The 25,501-nt window shown below is 43.4% G+C and overlaps 3 protein-coding genes and 1 long non-coding RNA gene across 6 annotated transcripts; 1 reads left to right on the top strand and 3 right to left on the bottom strand.

Moving 5' to 3' along the window:
• Window positions 1–3,767: 3,767 nt before the first annotated feature.
• LOC146683131 (tyrosyl-DNA phosphodiesterase 2-like) lies at window positions 3,768–6,906 on the bottom strand. The gene is made up of 6 exons (XM_085446110.1): window positions 6,100–6,906; window positions 5,801–6,010; window positions 5,606–5,697; window positions 4,612–4,730; window positions 4,351–4,521; window positions 3,768–4,264 (listed from the first exon to the last, which is right to left on the bottom strand). The coding sequence occupies exons 1-6, from the start codon at window positions 6,150–6,152 to the stop codon at window positions 3,983–3,985; spliced, it is 927 nt and encodes a 308-aa protein (XP_085302236.1). The 5' UTR covers window positions 6,153–6,906; the 3' UTR covers window positions 3,768–3,982.
• A 10,052-nt stretch (window positions 6,907–16,958) lies between these two features.
• Window positions 16,959–19,342, bottom strand: LOC146683129 (tyrosyl-DNA phosphodiesterase 2-like). The gene is made up of 6 exons (XM_085446111.1): window positions 19,051–19,342; window positions 18,790–18,963; window positions 18,579–18,670; window positions 17,778–17,896; window positions 17,528–17,698; window positions 16,959–17,441 (listed from the first exon to the last, which is right to left on the bottom strand). The coding sequence occupies exons 1-6, from the start codon at window positions 19,101–19,103 to the stop codon at window positions 17,160–17,162; spliced, it is 891 nt and encodes a 296-aa protein (XP_085302237.1). The 5' UTR covers window positions 19,104–19,342; the 3' UTR covers window positions 16,959–17,159.
• Window positions 17,896–18,868, top strand: LOC146683130 (uncharacterized). The gene is made up of 2 exons (XR_014917503.1): window positions 17,896–18,057; window positions 18,251–18,868. It is a non-coding gene; the product is annotated as an uncharacterized LOC146683130 (long non-coding RNA).
• A 3,039-nt stretch (window positions 19,343–22,381) lies between the features above and the next one.
• tdp2b (tyrosyl-DNA phosphodiesterase 2b) lies at window positions 22,382–25,481 on the bottom strand. Of its 3 annotated transcripts, none has more exons than XM_085447060.1 (8): window positions 25,423–25,481; window positions 24,970–25,148; window positions 24,612–24,736; window positions 24,376–24,525; window positions 24,139–24,230; window positions 23,216–23,334; window positions 22,955–23,125; window positions 22,382–22,868 (listed from the first exon to the last, which is right to left on the bottom strand). In XM_085447060.1, the coding sequence occupies exons 2-8, from the start codon at window positions 25,114–25,116 to the stop codon at window positions 22,587–22,589; spliced, it is 1,086 nt and encodes a 361-aa protein (XP_085303186.1). In that variant the 5' UTR covers window positions 25,117–25,148; window positions 25,423–25,481; the 3' UTR covers window positions 22,382–22,586. The 3 variants fall into 3 exon arrangements, with proteins under 3 accessions (XP_085303186.1, XP_085303187.1, XP_085303185.1); XM_085447061.1 differs by having other exon boundaries at window positions 25,409–25,425; XM_085447059.1 differs by lacking the exon at window positions 25,423–25,481 and having other exon boundaries at window positions 24,970–25,235.
• Window positions 25,482–25,501: the final 20 nt, after the last annotated feature.

The following is a 25,501-nucleotide window of genomic DNA, read 5'->3' as shown; positions in this document are numbered from 1 at the left end:
CAAAAATACTGAGAGGCTGTTGGTGTTCGACAACAAGGAAGGAAATACAAGAGTGGGTGAGATGATCTTGGAATTCGTCCATGCAGGCTTTCAGAGGGAAACTTATGGTGCGGATGTTTATGGATTTGTGGAGGAGGGAAATGATAGGCCTCTGGCAGAAGGATCCTCCTTGAGGCAGAGGGATAAATCATGTGACCACTTTCTTGGCGCTGACAGCTGTTGCCTCCATCTGTACAGTAGATGACCTTATGCTGATCTTCTTCTCTGTACTCAAGTGTGACACCGCACTACTCTCATGCACCGTGCACATTGTAGTTGCAGAATAGAAAAGCTGACAGTGCTCTTCTTTTCTGCATTTAGCTTTGGGTAGACTGTTCACCTAATAGCTGCTTAAATCATATTAACTTAACCCAGTAGTGCTTCTGCTGGTCCAGAACAGGTCTAATAATCAATTTTGATACTTTATAGAAAAACCATTTCACAGGAGTAAAAAAAAAAAGATCATATCCTTTAATAATGTTAGAAACAAGCTCTTATATCTTCCTCAAATGCTTGATTTGAATTTAATGTTAGGAATATTATAATGGACCAAGCAGTGAAGGAACATCAGGCACAGGTTAAAGTCCCTAAAAAAGTTTTTTTTAAACCCCCCAAACCCCTAATCGTAGGCCCATAAAAGAGATCAAAGTAATAGAACTCTGTAACAAAGTAACAGAAAGCTGTCAACAAACAATACTACTGACTCAAAAAAACTGAACTACTTAAACAAGACCAAGGAGAAACTTAAATAGTGGTTGATCAGCCCACAAAGACACAAAAGGGGGTAGAACACACAACCCCCCCCCCCCCCCTTCACACTTGCTCCGCCCCTTTCCTCCCTTTTTAGCTCATCAACCAAAAGACTGGGAGCAGCTGCTACTGAGATAACTCAAAAGACAAAGAAAGATCAACTCATACACAGAACAGTGTAAACTAAAATGAGTGCATTTATTTCAGAATACAGTAAAGAAAATTAATTCTAAACCAAAACCGATTCTTCATTCCACTGTAAGTTAAGCCATATATTTAAAGAAAGAAAAATATAAGTATAGTATAGTGTTATGTGTAAGTCTCTATTGTAGCACTGATGTTTAGTTGATAATCCCACTGTTTGTGACTGTAACTGCAGCCACCACAAAGATGTTTCAGAAAATGTTTGGACGTGATCGTTGCTGTTTGTGGACCAGTTGCTGTAATGTTGGAATCCAAATGTTTGCTTTAAAATAGGATTTCAGCTGTTTAACAGGACTATGCACCAGTTGTTGTACATTCGTCATTTCATAATGCTCCAAATGTTTTCTGTGGGTGACAAGTCAGTTCAGCCCCCGCACTCTTTTATTATGGAGAGGCATGCTGTTATTATGTGTTAAATGTAGTTTTGTTGGATTGTAGCATGTGTTTTGCTGCAAAAGCTGGATGTGTTCTTCATAGCTACAGCCATCATGTGGCATTTAAACGGTATGTTGGTACAAGGTCTGATGGTCCCACTCGTCTTTAGCATAATGTTTGATTTGTTTCTATTGACGTTTCTATTGTTGTTATGTTATTATGAATGTTGGGTCTAAGTTTATGAATAGAAACACATAAAGATTACTTGTATTGCAAGTCCCACAGACCAAAGTGCTGTGTGTAACAATAGGTTTCACAGAGAATGGCCTAAAAAGGAGTAAATATCCAGTGAGCAGCTGAAAGAAGGCTGAAAATGCCTTGTTGATGCCAGAGATCAGAGGTGACTGTAAAGTAAGTAACTCAAAGAACCACTTGTTACAATCAAGGTATGCAGAAGAGCATCTTTAAACATACAACATATTGAACCTTGAAGCAGATGAGCTACTGCAGCAGAAGACCACACCAGATGGCAGAAGCAAAAAACGGAATCTATAATTCACATATGCTCACTAAAACTGGACGATTAACAACTGGAAATATTCACCTGATCGATGAGTCTTGAGCTGTACTCCAACATTCAGACAATAGGGTCACAATTTGGTGCAGAACAACCTTCAAGTATGGATCCATCCTGGTAGACAATGCTGACAATGTAACCAAAAGGCCCCCACAGTCATTAGAGCCCAATCCAACAGAGCACCTTTGTGATGAGGGCGAGCAGTAGATTCATACCATCTGTGGCAACTGTATCATACTGTGTGCCATTAAGAATTAAAGCAGTTGTGAAAGGAAAAGGGCATCCAACCCAGAACTAACAAGGTGTTCCTAATGAAGTGTTGCTTGGGAATTAAAGTGGTCAGCAATATGAAACGTTTTCATCATTTTAGGTTTCAAACCAATTCCCAAATACTTGCACAAAAAATAGTTGGATAAGGAGATTTGGATTACATGAAACCCCAAAACCAATATAATCTGCATAATGCTTCAATAGAAGAGGATGTTGAGTCTTGAGGTATTTGTGTTTCAGGCTTCAGATGAACTCAGCAGAGCTGGATGTATTTGGTCCATGTGTCCTTGTTAATCAGGGACCAGGGGACAAATGAGGGTGGGAGGCCTTTTCTGATGATGGCTGCTCCCAGGGAAAAGTCACATCTGTGTCCTCTCCTGAGGTCAGCTTTTCCTCGCTGTGTGTGGCAGTGATCTAAAAACTGTGCTGACTGCTCACCAAACAAACATGAGAAATGCACTCAGAGGCTGTATTACAGGGAGAAGTGAGGGGGGTGCGTCCACACAGGCTGTGCGAGGAGACAGATTACATCTGGCTCGAGGGAGGAACTCATTAGATAGGATAACATCTTAAGACACCTTTTTCAAATCAGATATTTAACATTATTTTATACAGGAAAAAGGTAAAAACAAGCAGATGTTATTACAATTTTAATTATAAATGCTATAATTTTTGTTTGTTTTTTTTACTAATTCTTATTTAATTTGTTCATCTTTTCTGCATTTAGCTTTGGGTAGACTGTTTTTAATGACACACATTTCATCCCTTGTACCCTCTCTTTGTCAAATCTTTGTCTCTGTGAGTGCCTGTTACACTAACTCCTGTGTTTTTTTCTGGTGGTCACTGATCTTTTGTGCTTTGAGGGCTTTTGGTATAGTCTTTATGTCTTGTTACCCTGATGTTTCCACTTGCCTTCTGTCTGTGTATGTAACCTCAGTTTGGCTGTGTTTAAACCCTAGAGCCTTCCCTCCTGATTTCTTCTTTGTGTTTGTGGACATTGGTATTTTATATTCTGGATTTGCATTAGCAACAATAAAGGCAATATATGTTTTGTTTTGTTTTGTTTTATTGCTTTGTCAAGTCTGTCTGTCCTATCGTCCTGCATTTCATGACAACTCCCCACATGAACAGATCAGGTCAACCCATTTTTATATCCATGTCTGCTCTTCCTGAAAATGATCTGGAAGATTAAGTTAACTGCAGATTGTCTGATGTTTCCTGATGTGAGCAGTTCACCTTCCTCTAAAACATGGGCCGTTTTCCTAGTCTTGCTAATCAAGAGCTTCAGTCGTAAGTGTATAAAAAAACTCACTGCTTGAACAGTTGCTATCCAACTGTGTACTGCCCTCTAGTGGCCTGATGCTTGTGTTACATACAGAGTGACATTACAGTAGGGTTTCTCATGCTGTGTGTGGTGTTTTTCAGTCTAAACTCCATCCACTGAGGAAGATCATGTAACAACGTTAAAAGCTGAAGAGCTGTCAGACTTCTGCTAATGGATCTTGTTATCGGTCAATGCAAATGTATATCAAAACAAAGCAGACATAATTTATTGGTGGTTTTCATATTTTAATTTGTCATTTTAACCACATAAAACACTTAAGCAGACACACATTAGAGGAATAAATTAAACTGAACTGATTAAATTAAGATAAATCATTTACAGGCAATAAGAACATCTTCCTGCATAGTGTTACAGTAATTTAAAGAGCAGCTGATCTAAAATAAAATGCTTAACTGTCATGTTTTTGGTTGTTTTGTGTAGTTCTATTCAGCTGTGAAGGTGCAGTAGATTCCCCAGTGATCACTAGTGTAGCGTCCACAGTCCAGCTTCTCCAGCCCCACCAAGGCCATGTGATCAGGGGCCAGACGAGGGACTCCACGTTTGATAGCCGGGCGGAGGTAGATTCTGTCAAAGCGGAAGCGAGCAGGTGTAGAAATATTCTGATTGGTGTTAGTAGTGGTGTCCCACGTGTAGCGGCAGTGCTCCTGCTTGCCCAGTCGCTCCCACACATCACAGACAGTTGCAGGCAGGCCCACCTTGGGTACCTAAGACGGGTCCAGAGAAAAGAGTTACTGTGATTACTTGTTACAAGTTTACTGGCTGTATGTGAGTGGAAGGAGCAGCGTCTGACCTCCGCATCCCTCAGGTTTGTGTCTCCCCCAAACACAACAGTGACATCATCAGGTGCATGTTTAAACCTCCACTTCACCACATGCAGCTGATTCATACGCTCTTTAGAACATGCCTTAAAGCTCTCAAAGTGAGATGTCATCAGGCACAGCTTCTGGCCGTCGACGATCACCTGATTTTTGCAAAGGAAAATGTTCCTGAGCGTCACGTTCAGCTGAGCTCATGCATGTAAAGAAAATATCAGAGATGATTTTGCACACACCTGAGCAACAAGCAGGTTCCTCATCATCTGAGTTGTGCGATAAGGTACTATCTCACTCTCCACAAATGTGACTCGTGACTTTTTCAGCAACATCCCTGTAAAGTAACCTTCCTCAGCACCTGGTCAACACAAGTCAGGAGGAAGAGGGAGACTTTTAAAGGCAAAGACCTTCAAAGGAAATCCTTTGTCAGGTCATCATGGGCTAAATTGCACATAATAACTGAAAGCACACAATATCACAGTGAATACACTGCTGCTATGATAGTGGGCTTATAGTGGGATTTATTCCACTCATCTCCAGCTCCATGTGTTTGTTTTATATCTCTACTAGGACAGCTTTGAATGATTCATTACTCAAAACTGTCTGAAACAAGCTGTTATGGCTCCTCCCCCTTCAAGCAGCCTGACGTCTGACTTACTAGAGTTACTACTTCTAGACAAAAGACACGAAATTCAAGTGTTTATAGCCTGAGCGTTGACACCCAGGATTTACCTAGCTTCTCCAATTTCAAATTTATTCTTTGAAAATGCAGAATCATAGTAACAATACATACAGTATGTTGGATGTGAGAGAAAACAAGAAACTACCTTACAATATAAAGCGCCTTGAGGCGACTGTTGTTGATATTCGGAGCCGTATAAATGAAATTGAATTGAATTACATACAGTATGTGCTGGATGTGAGAGAAAACCAGGAAAACCAAAACAGGCTCAAACAGCTGAGCTTCTCCAAAGTGTATCCATGGCCTGTGTAATAATCTTGTAGTGTTGGTACAACAGTCAGGTTTAAAAAAACAGTGAAGGAAGAACACAGATGTTTTCTTTGCAAGCTCCTTTGACAACACAGATGTTAATAATATTAACTAAAGTCCCTAACAGCTCTCCTCATGTGTGACACTACGTGAAGCCAAAGCAGTTCAACTGCATTCAGCCATTAATCACCATTTGATCATTCATACATGGACTTTTCCTACCTGTATCTGACATACTGTACCTTCAATCATCAGGTAGCTCGCAAACCGTTTCTTCAAGAACTGGACATAAGGGGGAATGAGCTCCTGCAGGAACACCACATCAGGTTTGTATCTGCATTTACAAACATTATCTTTTATAATATTAACTCTCACATATATGCAGCCTTTAGCAACATTTCCCGTAAATGATGCCTAAAAGTGTAGCATGTGCTTACAAGTTTAAATATTTAACCAGGCCTCTGGCACGCTCTGGACGTTTTTCCCCATTAATCCCGTCCACGTTCCAGGTGATTAGGGACAGTTTAAAATCCTCTTTTTCTGAGGGTTTCTGTGTGGCAGCAGGACTGTTGGCTGGACTGGCACCTGGAGTGTCGGCCGGAATGTAAGCAGGACTTCCATCAGGACTGTCATCAGCCAATTCCATCCTGCAAATTTTTCACACAGTCAGTCAGCTCAAACACAAAGAATCATAGGTGAACTTTACCATATGTAGGAGAACAGACAGCAGACTTACCAGTCATCAGGAGTAGTATCTTCACCACTGTGTGTTTCAGAGTCGCTCTCCATGTCAGCTTCAACAAACTAGTTCAAGGCTCTCTGAAAGAAAAGTGACAAGAAGGTTTTGCTTTCTATTCATTTACTATAACTGAAAAAGGGCTTGGCTGCAAATACACCCAGGCAGTTTCTCAGTATGTTTATTTGTGTACTTGTGTCCATGGTTGCAAACAAATATGGTTCATAGTATGTTGACAAGTTCTTGCTCCACCCATTCTATCAAGGTATGTGGCGGGGGCGTGGTCTTTGGCAGAGGAGGGGTGACGCAATGAGCTAGCGGGGCGGCGTGGAGGCGGGAAGGAGCAGGTGTGCAGAACTGTGTTAATGAGAGAAACCTTTCTTATGTCAAAGGAGCTTGCAAAGAAAAGCGTCTGGACTTCTTTAAGTTACTTGAAGATGTTTCACCTCTCATCCGAGAAGCTTCTTCAGTTCTAAGGTCAAATGGTGGAGAGTCCCAGATATAAACCTAGTGGGAGTATCCCCCCACAGAGGGACAAAAGGACCCCCTGATGATCCTCTAATTGCCTGAGCCAAGGTGTGAAACTGGGTGTGGGTCCCAATCAGCCAGAGTTTCGGGTGAGTTCATTGTGAAACCTGGCCCCACCTTATCATGTGAATTCCTGAGGTCAGATGGCCCAGGATGTGAGTGGGCGTTAAGGCGTCTGGGAAGGGATCTCAAAACTGGATTATAGATGGCAGACAGTTGGTGTCGTAAACCACCGCCTCTGTTCAAAGATGGTCGCTCACAGTGGACACTCCTCTTTCTTTGTTTGTGCAGTGCCGGAGGTGCCCCAGGCTTCCCAGGGTTTTTTTCCCTTTGAGGTACTGTACAGCAGGCAGCCGCGGGGGGTACTCGACCTGATTAAGGAAAACTGGGAGGAAGGGTCGAGCCCCGCAAAGAATGAAATTCAATACGTGCTGGACTTGAAAGCAAAGTTGGACAGGTTTGGGAGGCTATCATGGGAGAATTTGCTCCAGGCCCAGCAACGTCAGCAAACCCTGTACAACAGAGCGGCTAGGCTCAGGCAATTTTCACCGGGAGACGAAGTGCTTGTATTACTCCCTTCCTCCAGCTCTAAACTGCTCGCCAAGTGGCAAGGGGCCCCTGTGGTCACATGGCAGGTGGGGGACATTGACTATGAGGTCGCCCGGTCGGACAGGGGAGGAGCGCTGCAGATTTACCACCTTAACCTCCTTAAAACAACACATCTCCCCTCTCTGGTTCTGAACTCCCCTTTCTTAAAAACCCAGAGAGATTATAGTTGCCCTACGTTGAAGAACACCAAACCCTCTTCCTATTTTATTGCTTATTTTCATCGACAATTCTGCTAATTTTATGTGTGTGTGTCTACCCTAGGGGAGCTGGTGTACCACCTTCTCCCGCTAGTTGGAGGCAACTTTTACACACATTTCTACACTCCTCTCCTCTCTTTTTTTTCTTTTCCTGTTTTTGTTCCCAATTTTCAAGATTTTTAACCCCATTTTTCACTGTTTTTACACACACATCAACTTTTCCCACACAACCATTCTCTTTCATCTCACAACATACTTGCACTCACATTTCTTACCATACAGTCAAATATTGAGTTTTATCTCTGGCCGCTGGGTGAAACATCCGCCGCTACTGGATCTAGATCCCATATTTACATTCAGAGCGTCCCCTGCAATGGCCTTCTTCCCTTCTCGGCAGAAAAGTGCTAAAATACCGTCACTCCGCACACTGTATTGTGCAGACGTTATCAACAGTGGACTCGAACCACCATTCCCTGTGATGGACCGGTGTTTTTGCAATTACTTTCTGGCAGACGATTGCTTTTCTTTGCACAACACCGGAACCGAACACAAGCCTGGGGACTCGAACCCCAGGATTTTCCTCCCGGAGACTCAAACTCCGGAGCAGCAAGCACTTCACGGCTTGGCCAGACAAAAAACTCCTCATGACTGTATACAAAGTTAGCTACAACTCACCCATCTGCAGGAGTCCCCTCAAAGTTGATGGTCTCGGTGGTGACTGAAACACACGGTTCTGTGACTCTTCCATTTCCTTCGCTTCAACAGCTGGTAGGACAAAGGTACCTTTTCCCTCAGGACCATGACAGGTCCTGAGTGATGTGGACACCCAGGTATCGGAAACTGTCCACTCTCTCCACTGGCGTGCCACTGATGATGAGGGGTTTGTAATTCCTCGCCTGCTTTGTAGTGAAGTCCACGATCAGCTCCTTAGTCTTGCTGATGTTTAGGAGGAGGTTATTCTCCTGGCACCAGGTCTCCAGGTTCCTAATCTCCTCCAGGTAGGCCGTCTCGATGTTGTCGGAGATCAGGCCCACAACAGCAGTGTCGTCAGCAAACTTGACAATGGAGGTGGTGTCTGATGTGGCTACACAGTCATAAGTGTACAGTGAGTACAGCAGGGGGCTTAAAAGACAGCCCTGAGGCACTCCAGTGCTGAGTGAGATGGAGGGGGAGACTTGTTTTCCTACCCTCACTGATTGGGGTCTGTCTGTGAGGAAGTTGAGGATCCACTGACACAGTGATGAGCTGAGTCCTAGATCCGTCAACTTGGTGAAAAGCTTAGAGGGAATTATTGTGTTGAATGCTGAACTGTAGTCCACGAACAGCATCCTAACATAATTCCCTCTGCCAGTGTCCAGGTGACTCAGGGATGTGTGGAGCAGGTGAGATATGGCATCGTCTGTGGAACGATTAGTCCGGTAAGCAAACTGAAGTGAGTCGATGGTGGGAGGAAGTGAAGAAGTGATGTGATCTCTCATCAGTCTTTCAAAACACTTCATCACAATTGAAGTCAGTGCTACTGGACGGTAGTCATTGTGGCAAGCGGGCTGTTGTTTCTTTGGAACAGGGACAATAATGGACCGTTTGAAGCACGTGGGAACCACAGCTTGGGCCAGGGAGAGGTTGAAGATCTCCGTGAACACCGGTGCTAGTTGATCAGCGCAGGCTCTAAGGACCCGGCCAGGGATTGCATCTGGTCCTGCTGCCTTCCTGGTGTTCACCCTCCTGAAGGTGTTCCTCACGGCATGCTCTGTGATGACGAATGCATTTTCTTCACTGGTGCACTCCGAGCGCGCACAGCCGTTTGTTGTTTTAATTGCTGCGGCGTCGAAGCGAGCATAAAACGTGTTCAGCTCATCAGCCAGTGAAGCATCGCCATTCATCATTGAAGAAGCTGGTCGTTTATAGTCCGTTATAGTCCAGTACATGAATCGGCAATGAAGTTCCTGAGCTAGAAGACTCAGAAACAATCTTCTTTTGCCTGTCCACCCCGTACATGCCTTGTACAAAATGTAGGCATTCCCCGCCGCCAGGTCCAGCATATTGTAGAAAACCGCTACTGACCACCTGCGTGTTGCTGCTCTTACGGAATACATCCACACAAGTTGAGGAAGTTCACGCCAGACTTTATTCACCGTGCCCCATAACGGCGTTTTGCGCTGCAGCAGTCTGTGCGACAGTGACAGTGAAGTAAAGAAATTGTCTATTGTGACGTTTCTCCCATCATCCAAAAACGGCTCCATCAGTTTCATGACCACGTTCTCTGCCAGCCTCTCTCCCTTCTGACGACTGGGGTCTTTTCCCAAGTAAGGAGACGCACTGCAGACATATTTGATGTCCAAGTCCACGGCCATTGAGAACTTGATCCCAAATTTGTCTGGCTTGGTTGCGATATACTGTGTGAATGGACAACAAACCTTGGTAGGGAACAGCTGTTCATCTATGGTCATGTGTTCTCCTGGAGTGAAACTCTTAGCACAGTTCTTGTTGAAGCGTGTCCAGATGTCGGAGATCGCCGCAAATTTATCTGTTTTCACCTGTTCTGCCCGCGTGTCCTTGTCATCAAATCGAAGGTGTTGCATAATTGAAATTAATCTATCTCGGGGCATTGTCTCTTTGATTACTGGCACCAGAAATCTTTATGACCAGCAATCCACAATGGCACCAACAGGACACATGATTGCTCTTACAAACAGAATTGAAATGAATACCATCAGTTCATGAACTGACAAATTCCAGTCCAGCTCTGTTCTGTGGGCTTGATGGACCGTACACTCCCTGATGGTCTGCAGCATTCACACGTCTAACAGGCAAAGGAAGCTTTGGAGCACACTTGTAATCTTACGTTGTCAGAAGATAAACAAATAGAGAATGGTAAATTTACATGGACCTCACTCTAAATGGGTTTATATAAATATCATATGTAATATGGCAGTGACAAACCTTAGCAGACTTTGTGGGTCCAGCTTGTGCAGTGAAGCACGACCGATTTGCTACTGCACTGGGCATTCCAATGTCCTCTTCAACCCACACGGTGCCGTCTTTTGCCGTCTGGCTCTGGCTGGGCTTCCCAGTATCATGGGGCCTCTTCCATGGAGGCATGTTGGGTTCTTGTTCCGTCTCCTTTTCAGATTCTTCTGAGGAGGTATCAGTGGCCTGCTAAACAAATGAAACCTTTCCTACATCAGAATCTGCTTCGTCCATTTCCTGAAGCAAGGCCAAAGCCTGTTGCGCGGAGAGGTTCTTCCTGCGTGGCAGTGATACGGAGGCCACCCTGATGTGCGTTCTCAGAAATGCGAACAAGAAATGATTCTCCCGCCTGGGTCGGTCTGCTTTTATGCACAGCACTGTGCTGTGGTAATGCAATGCCACTCCTACACATACACAGTCACAGTGGAACAATGGAAGATCTGTGCTGAGAGTCAAGGAAGGTGTGAATGTGTGTCTTTCATATTTACAGGTCAGTCAATGTGTGGGATATTTTGTATAGATACGGCAGACATTTGTGAAGATTGTAACACAGAGGTTTGGCCTGCCTTGGATCTGAGCAACTCTGAGTGAACAAATGCAAATGTGCCAGGCCTCAAGGGTGGTTTGCACAACAAAAGCTGGAGGAGAAACGAGCTGACGACCTGTGAAAATCTCAGCAGGGGTGAATAACACCTCGGGACTTGCACCAGAAAATAAAAAAGCCAGTAATTCTAGTAGGTGTTGGGTTGAGGGAAGTCACGCAAATTTGCGCAGGTTTAGTAAATCTAGTGTTAAAGCCTGGAGAGAGGCTGAAACCGCTGCTCTGGTGAGCCTGGTTAAGGAGAGAGATGAGTTGGGGCCGGAGGTGCCAAATTCCACCATTCCCACCTCCCTCCATTGTAATGACCATCTCACACAGACCCAGAGAGCGGATGTTGCTGCATTGCAACGGCGCTTTGCTGATGTATTCTCCCCCCTGCCGCCTTATGTCTCTCATAGAGCACCATATTAACAATAATATTAATAATAATACATTTTATTTGAAGGCGCCTTTCTAAAACCCAAGGCCACCTTACAAAGAGAAAAAGACATCAATAAAGCAGTAGATTAAAATAGATTCTAATCCATTAAAATATTTAAAAAAAACAGCAAAATATAACCACAAACAACAAATAATAATAATTTAAAAAATCAAACACACGATTTGACAGCAAGTAAAATCTGTATTAAAGTGAGTAAGCCAGTTTAAACAAGTAGTTTCTGAGTTTGAGTTTGTTGTGACTGAAATAAGGGAAGGGAATCTATATTTCTTAAGGCTGAAGGAACTCTGTGCCCCATAGTGATAAGGCGAGCAGAAGGAACAACAAGATGAGTGGCAGATGAAGATCTGAGAGAGCAGGAAACAGTGGTGATATGAAATCAGATCACAGAGATAAACATGAGAATTAAGATTTTGAAGTTTATCGTGGCTTCTGTGGGCAACCAGTGAAGCTGTTGAAGAATTGGGGTAATATGGTCTCTTAAGGGAGTACGAGTTATGACCCGAGCTGCAGAATTCTGAAGAAGTTGAAGTTTATGGAGGGACTTATTGGAAAGACCAAATAGGAGGGAGTTGCAATAATCGATCTGGGAAGTAATAAGACTATGGACAAGGATGGCAGCAGCATGGGGAGTAAGGAAGGGACGAAGTCGGTTAATGTTGCGTAAGTAAAAGTATGCAGACCGGGTTATGTAATTAATGTGAGACTGAGATGGGAGAGTACTGTCAAGTATGACACCCAAACTCTTTACCTGCAGGGAAGGAAGGGTGGGGGAATTTTCAATATTAATGGAGAAACTGTGAGATTTGGTTAAGGTAGAGGCTGTGCCAATGAGTAAAACTGTTAAGTTTGAGAAAATTGGAGAAGAACCAAGATCTGATCTCCATAAGATAGTTAGAGAGGAAGGTAGGTGGAAGGGATGAATTGGGTTTGGAGGAAATGTAAAGCTGGGTGTCATCAGCATAACAATGAAAATTAATATAATATTTTCGGAATATTTGGCCAAGAGGGAGCATGTAGATAATGAATAAAAGAGGCCCTAATACTGAACCCTGGGGGACACCAGCAGAAACAGGATAGAGACGTGAAGAGTGTGATTTAAGTTGGATAAACTGAGTGCGGTCTGAGAGATATGAGGTGAACCAGGCAAGGGGAGTGTGACTAATGCCAATGGATGCTAATCTGCTCAGGAGGATATGAGAAATTGTGTGAAATGCTGCACTAAGATCGAGAAGGATGAGAATGGTTAAAAGACCAGAATCAGCTGCCAACAGAAGATCATTAGTAATCCTTAACAAAGCAGTTTCTGTACTATGATTGGGGCGGAAACCAGACTGAAATTGTTTGTAGAGATTATGGTCATTGAGGTATGAGTGAAGCTGGGAGGCAACAACTTTCTTAAGGATTTTCAAAATAAAGGGGAGGTTTGATATAGGGCGGAGATCAAAATTATTGGGATCTGCACAAGCCTTTTTGAGAATTGGAATGACGGAAGCAGTTTTTAGGGATGGAGGATAAATTCCAGTGTTAAGGCAAGAGTGGATAATACTAGTTATGAGAGGAGCCAATTAGGGAAGACAAGCTTTAACTAACACAGAGGGAAGAGGGTCGAGCTGACAAGTGGATGATTTAGATTTTTTAATAAGATTTGATACAACAGCTATGGAATAAAACTTGAAAATGACTGAGAGGAAGACAGCGAGGAAAACAGAAAGTCTACTTCACAGTTAGAAGCTCCTACAAAGTTAAGTTGTTGGTGAATATCAGTGATTTTATGAGTGAAAAAAGATAGAAGAGAGTTACAAAAGTCAGCAGAGTCCATATGAGAGGGGAATGAGTCTGGAGGTTTTGTAATTTCTTTGTGTATGGTAAATCCAGTTTTCTTAAACAGACGTTCCAGTTGGCGTCCTTTAGCTTTGAGATGGCGCAGGTTAAGAGTAAACCGTGGTGCTGAACAGGAAAATGAGACAGTTCGGTGTTTAAGTGGAGCAAATATGTTAAGAAGGTTATGGAGGTCGACATTATAGTGAGAAACAAGTTCATCTGGGGATGAGGAGCTGTGAATAAATGGAAAGTCATAAATGGCAGATGAAAGATCTGCAGGGTTAATATTACTAATTTTCCTAAATGTGATGTCACGGGGTGTACAGGTTTTGTAGGCTTTTGTATTTACAGTAAAAGAAATAAACTTATGATCAGATTGGGGAAACAAATGGGCTTTACAGTGAGTGGGGGTAACGCCAGAACAGCAGACCAAATCCAAGATATGACCTTTAGAATGAGTAGAAAATTTTATGTATTGTAGAAGCTCCAAACTTTCCAGACAAGAAATAAAATCTCTGGAAAGAGGGATTTTATCATTGTCCATGTGGATATTGAAGTCACCAAAAATTATCAAATTTGGGGAAAGTACCGAGAAATGAGTAAGAAGAGCAGCAAAGTCATTAAAAAAAAATCCTTATTTGGCTTAGGTGGCCGGTACACAGTACATATAATGGTGGGAGTAGATCCAAGGAGCTGTATATATTCAAATGAGTGAAAGGGTGGGGCAGAGACAGGGAGAACAACAGGATTACAACTTGGTTCAAGTTGTTGTCAATAACTTTAGAACAAATAAAAATGAGAATAAATCGGTGAGCAGCGGCAGCCAGACGTACCAGTGCCGGAAGATATTGAGATGCAGCCTGGCATGACGGTGCATTCCCGGAGCATAAGCGACAAATTGTTCAGCGGGAATTGAACGATATGCTGAGGCTGGGAGTAATAGAAGAGTTGCACAGTGCTTGGTGTAGCCCCGTAGTTCTTGTGGTGAAGAAAGATGAGTCTATACGGTTCTGTGTGGACTACTGCAAGGTGAATGAGGTGTCATGGTTTGATGCCTCGGGTCACTCCTGGACCGGTTAGGCACTGCTCGCTTTTCATGTCGCTGGATTTGACCAAGGGCTACTGGCAGATTCCCTTGTCTGCGGGGTCTAAGGAAAAAATGGCCGCCTTATGGACCGGGTGCTAGGGCCGCAAGCTGCGTATGCCGCCACCTATTTAGATGACGTGATCATCTACAGCGATGCCTGGGCGGAGCATGTGCAGCGGGTTGCAGCGCTCCTGAAGTCCCTGAGGCAGTCGGGGCTCACGGCCAACCCGAAGAAGTATGCAGTTGGACGGACCTGACTAGTCCCTCAACAAATCTCACCCGAAAAGGTGCCCCAGATCTGGTCCAGTGGATGGAGCAGTGCCAGGCATTGTTTGTGCAGGTAAAGACGGATCCCCACTGTTGTTCATACTTAACTTCTCCCTCCCGTTTATTTCGCGGACAGACGCCTCGAACAGAGGGCTGGGGGCCGTTTTGTTCCAGCAGGTAGGGGGAGCCGACTGTCCCATCCTCCTCGTCAGCTGCAAGCTCAGGGTGCGGGAGACCCGCTACAGCACTGTGGAGAAGACGTGCCTGGCAATCCGGTGGGCGGTCGACTCCCTTCGTTACTACCTCCTGGGGCACCCAGTCACTCTCTGTTCAGACCACGCCCCGCTACAGTGGCTTCACCGCATGAAGGATCCCAATGCTGGGATAACCTGCTGGTATCTGGCTGGGGACAGGCCGGGGACGCAGATGGTCGTGGCTGATTTCCTCTGCTGCAGAGGAGGGCTGACACAGTGAGCTCACGGGGCGGCGTGAAGGTGGGAAGGAGCAGGTGTGCAGAACTGTGTTGATGAGAAAACCCATTCTCATGTTTTGCAGTGAGAAGGAGCGGGACACACACACACACATACATACAATGGGAATGACGGAGTGGCAGCATCCAGGGCAGATGCCAGAAACAGCAGGGGGAAAAGCACAGTTGGAAATAAAGTACTACTGAACGCAGAAGTGTCTGTGCACTGTCAAGCATGGTGGTGGTAGCATCGTGCTCTGCTGTGTTTTGTTGCCAGTGCATAAAGTGGATGGCATAATAAAGGAGGACTACCTCCAAATACTTCAACTTCACCTCAAATCAACAGCTAGAGGCTTGAAACTTTGACACAGCTGGGCGTTCCAACAGGACAATGACCCCAAACGCATCAAAACTGGTTTTGAATGCATAAAGCAGTCTAACATGGAGCATCTGGACTGGCCTCCCCAAAGCCCCGACATCAACCCTATTAAAAACTTTTGGTCTATACTTAAAAGCTGAATATGAGCCACAAAACCAACCAATTTAATTGCAGGTAGACTAAGCCTACATTTGAATCATGTTGTTGCATTAATTGTTTGCTTGCTCTCAGGCCATTAAATAGTATCCGTACTACAGCTGAAAGAATAAAAAACTAAAACTGTGTTATGCAAATCTAAACATGAATAGACTGCTTGATTATTATTTCATTAGATTCTCTGTGCCTGAATCTAATGGTTAGATTCAGCTGCCTGAATGACAGCTTTATAAAATAAAGCACGAGTGGATAGTTTCTCCACTATCAGCTCAACAGATTTTACTGTAAGATTTACAGATGAAAGATTTACTTCCATACGTTCGCTCCGTCAGCTGATTTAGGAAACACGCCCATTTAAACTGGTGATAGTCACAGTTTAGTCAGGAGCAAACAGCCTGACTAAACAGCACACTGGCCAACAGAGACGACCATTCAGTGAAAATGACGAATCTGCAGATGCAACATCTGGAACTCGCAGAGTGGAATATTTTAACAAATATAATGAGTTAACCTGAAACAGAGGTGTAGACCAAAAGGTGACTGTTCACTTTTAATCTGCTGTAAATTACTTTTTATTTACAGCTAATATGTGATATATATGGTATGGGGTATGGGGACTGTAACCAGTTTTAGATCCCTTTAATGGTTAATTGCATTGCTCAAGTATAAAACAAGTAGAAAAGTTAGATATTCACATTAATTGAGAGTTGTTTGTGCAGACTTAGTGGAAGGCAGTGTGCAGGAATGTGGGAGTGAACCAGAGCAAGGTTGAAAAACTGGTTTCCCACTTGTGGAAGATGAGCAATCACGGCTCCTACTTAAGGCATGGATGGACATTCTCTCATTGCTGGAATGTTGAACTACTTGGTTAGTGAAACCCTGGCTCTTTACTTAGTTGACTTCTCAAGAGTTTCCTTGTGGCTTCTCCCAGTGACCCTTGCCCTCCTTGCATGCAGGTTGAGGTTTCTCCTTTTCGTCGTATCCTGGAGTGTGGTGAACAAGAGAGAGAGTCCCCCTACCCCCATCATATGTGTGTAGTGGTTAAAACTGGACTCACCATTACGGCTTCCCATAACAATGCTTTCAGTCCTGTAAGTCACTGTTGACACAGTTGCTATTCAACTGTGTACTGCTCTCTAGTGGCCTGATGCGTGTATTACACACAGAGTAACATCACAGTAGGGTTTCTCATGCTGTGTGTGGTGTTTTTCAGTCCCAACTCCATCCACTGAGGAAGATCATGTAACAAGGTTAAAAGCTGAAGAGCTGTCAGACTTCTGTTTGGACTTTTCATCCATCAATGTAAGTGTACATCAAAACAAAGACATTATAATTCATTAGTACTTTTCATATTTTAATTTGTCATTTTAACCACATAAAACACTTAAGCAGACACACATTAGAGGATAAAACTGATTAAATTAAGGTGAATCATTTACAGGCAATAAGAACATCTTCCTGCATAGCATTACAGTAATTTAAAGAGAGGCTGATCTAAAATAAAATGCTTAACTGTCATGGTTTTGGTTGTTTTCTATTCAGCTGAGAAGGTGCAGTAGATTCCCCAGTGATCACTAGTGTAGCGTCCACAGTCCAGCTTCTCCAGCCCCACCAAGGCCATGTGATCAGGGGCCAGACGTGGGATTCCACGTTTGATGGCCGGGCGGAGGTAGATTCTATCAAAGCGGCAGCGAGCGACAAAGGGAAACGTTTTGTTGTTGTTGGCAGAGGTGTCCCATGTATAGCGGCAGTGCTCCTGTTTGCCCAGTCGCTCCCACACATCACAGACAGTTGCAGGCAGGCCCACCTTGGTCACCTGAGACGGGTCCAGAGAAAAGAGTTACTGTGATTACTTGTTACAAGTTTACTGGCTGTATGTGAGTGGAAGGAGCAGCGTCTGACCTCCGCATCCCTCAGGTTTGTGTCTCCCCCAAACACAACAGTGACATCATCAGGTGCATGTTTCAACCTCCGCTTCACCACATGCAGCTGTTTCAGACGCTCTGCAGTATTTTCCTTACAGCTCTCAAAGTGGGATGTCATCAGGCACAGCTTCTGACCGTTGACGATCACCTGAGCTTTGGAAACGAAAATGTTCCTGAGCATCACTTATGGAGATGAAAAACAATATCAGAGATGATTTTGCACACACCTGAGCGACCAGCAGGTTCCTCCTCATCTTAGTGGTGGGATAAGCTACCATCTCGCTCTCCACAAGTTTGACTCGTGACTTTTTCAGCAACATCCCTGTGAAGCAACCGTTCCGACCACCTGATCAACACAAAAGGAAGAGAAAGATGGAGACTTTTAAGCTTTGGTTCCCCTTCAAATCAAATCTTTAGTCAATGATTTGTTTATTCCTTGAGTATTAGTTCCTAGCTCTTCTGAGTTTTGTTATCCATGTTTCTAGTTCTGTTCCCTGGTTGATCTTAGTTCCCTTAGTGATCCCTGCCTTCCCTGTTGTGTCTCTGTGTCTGCATATGTTCCCTGTCTTGTCTAGTTAATATGTCTGTAGTCCTGTTCGCATGTTTTTCTCTGTGTGTTTTGTCCTTTTGCCTCTCCAGTCTGTTTTGTGTTTCCATGTCTTTTTAGTCCCAGTCTCAGTTTTTAGTTCATGCGCCTTAGTCTGTGTCTCAGTGTTTGTGTTACTTCCTGGATTTTTTGTCTTGTGTGTGTTGTTCAGTCTGTCTCGTTAGTCAGATTTTGTTCACCCTTGTTCCCTGGTGTGTCCTATCTCCTTGATTACCTCATGTGCACTTAAGCCCTTAGAGTTTGTTCAAAAACAGTGAAGGAAGAACACAGATGTTACTAATATTGACTAAAGTCCTTAACAGCTCTCTTCATGTGTTACATGAAGTCAAAGCAAAGCAGCTCAGCTGCATTCAGCCATTAATCACCATTTGATCATTCATACCTGTGCCTTTCCTACCTGTATCTATCTGACATACTGTACCTTCAATCATCAGGTAGTTGACGAGCTGTTCCTTCAAGAACTGGATATAAGGGGGAACGAGCTCCTGCAGGAACACCACATCAGGGTTGTGTCTGTATTTACAGAGATTTACTTTAATAATATTAAATGTCACATATGTGCAGCTTTTAGGAAAATGTTGCATTTTCTCCAAACAATGCCTAAAAGTGTGAAAAGTGTAACAGGTACTTACAAGTTTAAATATTTAACCAGGCCTCTGGAACGCTCTGGACGTTTTTCCAAATCAAACCCGTCCACATTCCAGGTGATCAGGGACAGTTTAAAATCCTCTTCTTCTGAGGGTTTCTGTGTAGCAGCAGGACTGGCAGCAGGACTTCCATCTGGACTGTCTACAGCCAAATCCATCCTGGAAGTTTTTCACAGTCAGTCAGCTAAAATACAAAGAGTCATAGGTAACCTTCACCATACATAGGAGAACAGACAGCAGACTTACCAGTCATCTGGAGTAGTATCTTCACCACTGTGTGTTTCAGAGTCGCTCTCCATGTCTGCTTCAACAAGTTAGCTCAAGGATCTCTGAAGGAAAAGTCCCAGGAAGGTTATGCTTTCTAATAATTTACTATAACTTTACAAACATGGCTTTGCTGGAAATGCACCCAGGCAGTTTCTCAGTATGTTTATTTGACTTTTTGTGTCCATGGTTGCAAACAATTAAGGTTCAAAGTATGTTGACATGTTTTAGCTCCTCCCATTGTATCTATCCCAACCCATTCTGCATTGCATAATTCCTTCCCCAAACAGAGAAAGGCCAGTGAACAGAGAAAAGCAAACAAAGCAACAACAGAGGTTCAGTAAGTACCACACTATATAAATGCAAGCAAGCAAAAAAGCAAAAACTAAGAAATAAAAGGTTTGATACAACACCACCACAGATTTCAAAAGTGTGTAATTAAATCAAAGTTATGAGAGCTGAATTTTTCCAAAAAGATTGGGCTTTAATAACATATTTTAAATTGAAAACGTTTATTACAGAAATCAGCGTCTTCAATGATGACATATAACCCATATAATATTTGATTAAATGGTAAGTGGCATGTATTTGTATAGCGCTTTACTTAGTCCCTAAGGACCCCAAAGCGCTTTACACTACATTCAGTCATTCACCCATTCACACACACATTCACACACTGGTGATGGCGAGTCTCGGCCAGACTCTTTTGGTAGAGATCAGCTTCTGACATAAATCTGGCTGGATATTTGACCACACTTCTTGGAAACAAAGTTAATTTAAATTGGTTGGTTTTGTGGCTCATATTCAGCTTTTAAGTATAGACCAAAAGTTTTTAATAGGTTTAAGGTCGGGGCTTTGGGGAGGCCAGTCCAGATGCTCCATGTTAGACTGCTTTATGCATTCAAAACCAGTTTTGATGGGTTTGGGGTCATTGTCCTGTTGGAACACCCAGCTGTGTCAAAGTTTCAAGCCTCTAGCTGTTGATTTGAGGTGAAGTTGAAGTATTTGGAGGTAGTCCTCCTTTATTATGCCATCCACTTTATGCACTGGCAACAAAACACAGCAGAGCATGAGCAGAGTGACGCTGACCCCCCACCCACTTGAAACGTAAAGGCAAATAGGCGGAGCGGTTAGTGCTACGTTTGTGCAGATTTGTGCAGGTAAAATTAGCGTTTGTGCTGCTACAGTTTCCGAGATATTAAACTTTATTTTATAGGTCATTCAAAGGTCACCATCCCCCCAGACTGCTCCAAAACGGGCCAAAATGGTCTACTTTTTTAGTGCTACGTTTGTGCTGGTTTGTGCAGGTAAAATTAGCGTTTGTGCTGCTTCTGTTTTAAAGATATTAATGAAAATGTAAAGGTCAACCAGCCCCCCCACATTACCCAAATCCAACAAAAGTGGTATCAAACGTTTGTGCTACGTTTGTGCTGGTTTGTGCTGGTTTGTGCTGCAAAGATTTTCGTTTGTGCTGCTATCATTTTAAAGATATTAATAACAATTTCTAGAGGTCATCAGAGGTCAACCAGCCCCCCCACATTAATTAAATCAAACAAAATGGGTGTCAATCAACTGTGCTACGTTTGTGCTGGTTTGTGCTGCTAAAATTTTCGTTTGTGCTGCTTCTGTTTTAAAGATATTAATGAAAATGTAAAGGTCAAAAGGTCAACCAGCCCCCCCCACATTACCCAAATCCAACAAAAGTGGTATCAAACGTTTGTGCTACGTTTGTGCTGGTTTGTGCTGCAGAAATTTTTGTTTGTGCCGTTATTATTTTAAAGATATTAACAAAAATTTCTAGAGGTCAACCAGCCCCCCCATATTAATGGAATCAAACAAAATGGATGTCAAACGTTTGTGCTGGTTTGTGCTGCAAAAATGTTTGTTTGTGCTGCTAACATTTTAAAATGTTTAATAAAATAACGTCTTGATGCGTGCTTAATCATCCAGGTAAGTAAATCCCAAAAGGTTGATTCTGTTCATCTGGACATTTTCAGTTGGAGAAACGTTTCGTCACTCATCCAAGTGACTTCTTCAGTCTCAGCTGACTGTAGGTTTCCCCAACCATATAAACAGTACATTTGCATAGTGAAGGAAACTAGCGCCACTGAATGAACAATGTGCCGGGGGGTTAATTCCATGATTGTTAGTATGCAAATTCTTATGACCATTGATCAATGACAACTAATCAAAGCCTATTGATCAATGGCCATGAGTACCATTCACAGAAAGTGGGGAATGGCTACAATCACAGCATTGTAGGATGGCGAAAGATGTACCCTTGGGCCCCCCTTCTCGATCCAGAGATGGTCAGCATCCTGACAGCCCGATGGACGAAGCTGTCTCTCAGTCTGCTGGTTCTGGCCCGGAGGCTCTTCAGTATCCTTCCTGATGGCAGCAAACTGAAGACGCTGTTGAAGGGATGAGTGGAGTCACCTGTAATGGAGACGACCTTCCAGATGAGGCAGGTGCAGTAGATCTCCTGGGGAGGGAGGCAAGAGAGGTCCCCACAATGCTCTCGGCTGCTCTCACTACCCGTTGTCATTTTTTCCTGCAGAACCCAATGCAGGAGTCATACCACACAGTGATGCAGCTGGTGACGATACTCTCAACTGTGCCTCTGTAAAAGGTGCTCATAATGGGGGTTGAATCTCTTGTGCTTCTCAGTTTGCAGAGGAAGTAGAGTCACTGTTGGTCTTCTCCACATTCAGGGACAGGTTGTTGTTGCTGTACCACTCTGGCAGATGGTTAACTTCACCCCTGTAGTAGATCTCGTCGTGGGTCAGCAGAGTGAAGAGAAGGGAGCTCAACACACATCCTTGGGGAGCCCCCGTATTCCGTGTTCTTGGGCTGGAGGTAAGTAAGTAAGTAAAGACTTACATAATAAACACAAAATCACTGCCCTAGAACAGCTGGAACAGGCTCCAGCCCCTGAATTGGATACACAGAAGAGAGTGGATGGATAGTACTGCATCTAGCTGTTGAAACAGTGGCTCAACAGCTTCAGTCATATGCATGTAGTGCTTAAAAGTTAGGACTTCCCATAACACTACTCTCAGTCCTGTAAGTCAGTGTTTGAACAGTTGCTACTCAACTGTGTACTGCCCTCTAGTGGCCTGATGTGTGTATTACATACAGAGTGACATCACAGTAGGGTTTCTCATGCTGTGTGTGGTGTTTTTCAGTCCCAACTCCATCCACTGAGGAAGATCATGTAACAAGGTTAAAAGCTGAAGAGCTGTCAGACTTCTGTTAATGGACTCTCCCCCCCAATCAGTGCAAGTGTATAATAAAACAAAGACATTGTAATTTATTGGTACTTTTCATTTTTTAATTTGTCATTTTAACCACATAAAACACTTAAGCAGACACACATTAGAGTATAAAACTGATTAAATTAAGGTGAATCGTTTACCGGCAATAAGAACATCTTCCTGCATAGCATTACTGTCATTTAAAGAGCGGCTGATCTAAAATAAAATGCTTAACTGTCATGTTTTTGGTTGTTTTGTGTAGTTCTATTCAGCTGTGAAGGTGGAGTAGATTCCCCAGTGATCACTAGTGTAGCGGCCACAGTCCAGCTTCTCCAGCCCCACCAAGGCCATGTGATCAGGGGCCAGACGAGGGACTCCATCCTTGGTAGCCGAGCGGAAGTAGATTCTGTCAAAGCGGCAGCGACTGACATACGGAACAGTTTTGTTGTTGTTGGCTTTAGTATCCCATGTGTAGCGGCAGTGCTCCTGTTTGCCCAGTCGCTCCCACACATCACAGACAGTTGCAGGCAGGCCCACCTTGGTCACCTGAGACGGGTCCAGAGAAAAGAATTACTGTGATTACTTGTTACAAGTTTACTGGCTGTATGTGAGTGGAAGGAGCAGCGTCTGACCTCCGCATCCCTCAGGTTTGTGTCTCCCCCAAACACAACGGTGACATCATCAGGTGCCTCTGACATCCTCTGCATCACCACATGCAGCTGTTTCATCCGCTCTGCAGCATATCCCTTACAGCTCTCAAAGTGGGATGTCATCAGGCACAGCTTCTGGCTGTTGACGATCACCTGATTTTTGGAAAGGAAAATGGTCCTAAGTATCCCGTTCCGCAGAACTTATGCACATGAAGAAAATATCAGAGATGATTTTGCACACACCTGAGCAACAAGCAGGTTCCTCATCATCTGAGTGGTGGGATAAGCTACTATCTCACGCTCCACAAATTTGACTCGTGACTTTTTCAGCAACATCCCTGTGAAGTAACCTTCCTCACCACCTGGTCAACACAAGTCAAGAGGAAGATGGAGACTTTTAAGCTTTGGTTCCCCTTCACATCAAATCTTTAGTCAAGGTATGCTGATACACATAAGTATCAATATCATGTGCAAACTGTATGTGTACAGAGATACTTAACGGTTGTGGTCAGTTTACATTTAGTCATTGTATGTATCAATGTCGTGGTAATATGGGCGCTTTTAATGACTACTTTGAACTGTCCTATTTCCAGTGTGCAATGATTGTAAAGCTTACATCTTCAATGAGTGAAAAAAAATTGAAAGTCTGAATTCATTTGAGATTTTCTCTAATCCACACAGAGTCAAAAGTATGCTTACAGACTCAAATAAACATATACACTCTGACTTGAATGTTTTAATAAGTGGTGCTGAAGACTAAAATGTCTTAACTGTACAAGTCAATAAAAGCCCTAAAATTACCATGAGACACCCCTTTTACTCCTACTCTGCAACCTTCCATGCCAATCAAGTCAGTGTTGACCCGATGTGCAGTTACATTTCTCTGGAGGTCCACGTTAGGTTATGCAGACGGTTACCTCGTGGGCTTAAAATGAGCTTCCTGTCACAGTTCCCGCAGAAGTATAATCCCCATATTAGTACAACAGTCAGAATTTATAAACGCAGTGAAAGAAGAACACAGATGTCACTAATATCTACAAATGTCTCTAATGGCTCTGCTAATGCGACACTGAGGGAAACCAAAGCAGTTCAACTGCATTCAGCCATTAATGACCATTTTATCGTTCACATGAGTGCTTTGCCTAACTGTATCTAACATACTGTACCTTCAATCATCAGGTAGCTGACAGCCCGTTTCTTCAAGTACTGGACATACGGGGGAATGAGCTCCTGCAGGAACACCACGTCAGGAGTGTATCTATGAAACAAAAAAAATAAAACAATTAAAGTAAAAACAATTACTTTACTTACATTAACTATCAAATATATAGAACTTTGAGCAAAATGTAAAATTTCCTCCAAATGATGCCTAAAACTGTGCAACAACTGTAGCACATGCTTACAAGACTAAATATGAACACAGGCCTCTGGCACGCTCTGCAATGTTGTCCGTATCAAGTCCGTCCACGTTCCAGGTGATCATGGACAGTTTACCATCATCTTCTTCTGAAGGTTTCCGTGTGGTAGCAGGACTGTCTGCAGTCAAATCTATGCTGCAAATGTTTCCACAGACAGTTTGGCTAAAATGAACAGAGTCATAAGTAAACGTCACCATACACAGAAAAGACAGCAGACTCACCAGTTTGCAGCAGGGGCATCTTCAACCTTCTGCCTCTTAGCTTTGGGGGTGGTGTCTTTCTCTGGAAGCTCCTCAACATCAAACACTCTCTCCATGTCTGCCTCAAAGAATGAGTTCAAGGCTCTCTGAAGGAAAAGAGACAGGAATGTGCTGCTTATCACAGGACTAAAAAATAAAAAAAATATCAGGACTTGGCTGTATATACAGCCGTATTCCAGCATCAGCATCAATGTAATGTTTTTAGCTACAGGCTCTCATTTAATCAGTAAAATAACCCGCAGCTGTGCTGAGTGCAATTAAAAGTGCCCATTTGGACTCCGGCTACAACACCAGAGTTACACTCAGCTGGTGTATGTACCTCCATCTCCCAGTCATTCTCAGCCAGGTAGCACTGAGCCACGGCGCTTTCAGTTCCCGCTATGGCTGCAAACTCGTCACAGAGGCGGCTTCTTTTTTCCTCCAAGTTAGAAACTGACGGTGTGTCCGACTCCGAGGTAGAAGCCATCTTTATTAGACACCAGTTTTGCACAAGTACATCTGAAATAAAGAATTAAAACCAAACATTAGCCCATCTTTGCTCTCTGCAAGTTCTCTAAGGTGTACCCATGAAATACGTCCGGGTGAACTTGCTAAACAGTTTCTAATTCGGATAAATTGAAGCTTTAAATAAGACTTTTTAGGGTTGATATACCATTTCATAAGACTCCATACCATTAAAATATACTTTTTATTATAAAAAATATTTAACTAAAAGAAGGCTTGGAAAAAAACTATTAGCATTAAAATTTTATACGCACGCGGCGCTGTTTACCTTCTTTACTGTGGCTGGCCAGTTAAAGTTTCACCCGGACCGTTTTGCGGCACGCCACAGTTTCCGGCGGTGTAAGATA

This window comes from Copadichromis virginalis, linkage group LG22 (assembly GCF_057382275.1).
Source record: "Copadichromis virginalis isolate Kocher_CV1m ecotype Utaka linkage group LG22, C_Virginalis_male_GT1.1, whole genome shotgun sequence".
In the NCBI taxonomy this organism is placed as follows: Eukaryota; Metazoa; Chordata; class Actinopteri; order Cichliformes; family Cichlidae; genus Copadichromis; species Copadichromis virginalis.
The sequence above is the reverse complement of the archived record's forward strand: the minus strand, read 5'-3'. Positions and strand labels throughout refer to the sequence as shown.

Coding starts and splice junctions, on each gene's coding strand:
- LOC146683131 (XM_085446110.1), bottom strand. CDS start 6,152: ATGGAGAGCGACTCTGAAACACACAGTGGTGAAGATACTACTCCTGAT. Junction 6,011..6,099: donor GATACTACTCCTGATGACTG/GTAAGTCTGCTG, acceptor AAAAATTTGCAG/GATGGAATTGGCTGATGACA. Junction 5,698..5,800: donor CTGGTTAAATATTTAAACTT/GTAAGCACATGC, acceptor TTGTAAATGCAG/ATACAAACCTGATGTGGTGT.
- LOC146683129 (XM_085446111.1), bottom strand. CDS start 19,103: ATGGAGAGCGACTCTGAAACACACAGTGGTGAAGATACTACTCCAGAT. Junction 18,964..19,050: donor GATACTACTCCAGATGACTG/GTAAGTCTGCTG, acceptor AAAAACTTCCAG/GATGGATTTGGCTGTAGACA. Junction 18,671..18,789: donor CTGGTTAAATATTTAAACTT/GTAAGTACCTGT, acceptor CTGTAAATACAG/ACACAACCCTGATGTGGTGT.
- tdp2b (XM_085447060.1), bottom strand. CDS start 25,116: ATGGCTTCTACCTCGGAGTCGGACACACCGTCAGTTTCTAACTTGGAG. Junction 23,126..23,215: donor GGAACCTGCTTGTTGCTCAG/GTGTGTGCAAAA, acceptor TCCAAAAATCAG/GTGATCGTCAACAGCCAGAA. Junction 22,869..22,954: donor CAAACCTGAGGGATGCGGAG/GTCAGACGCTGC, acceptor GACCCGTCTCAG/GTGACCAAGGTGGGCCTGCC.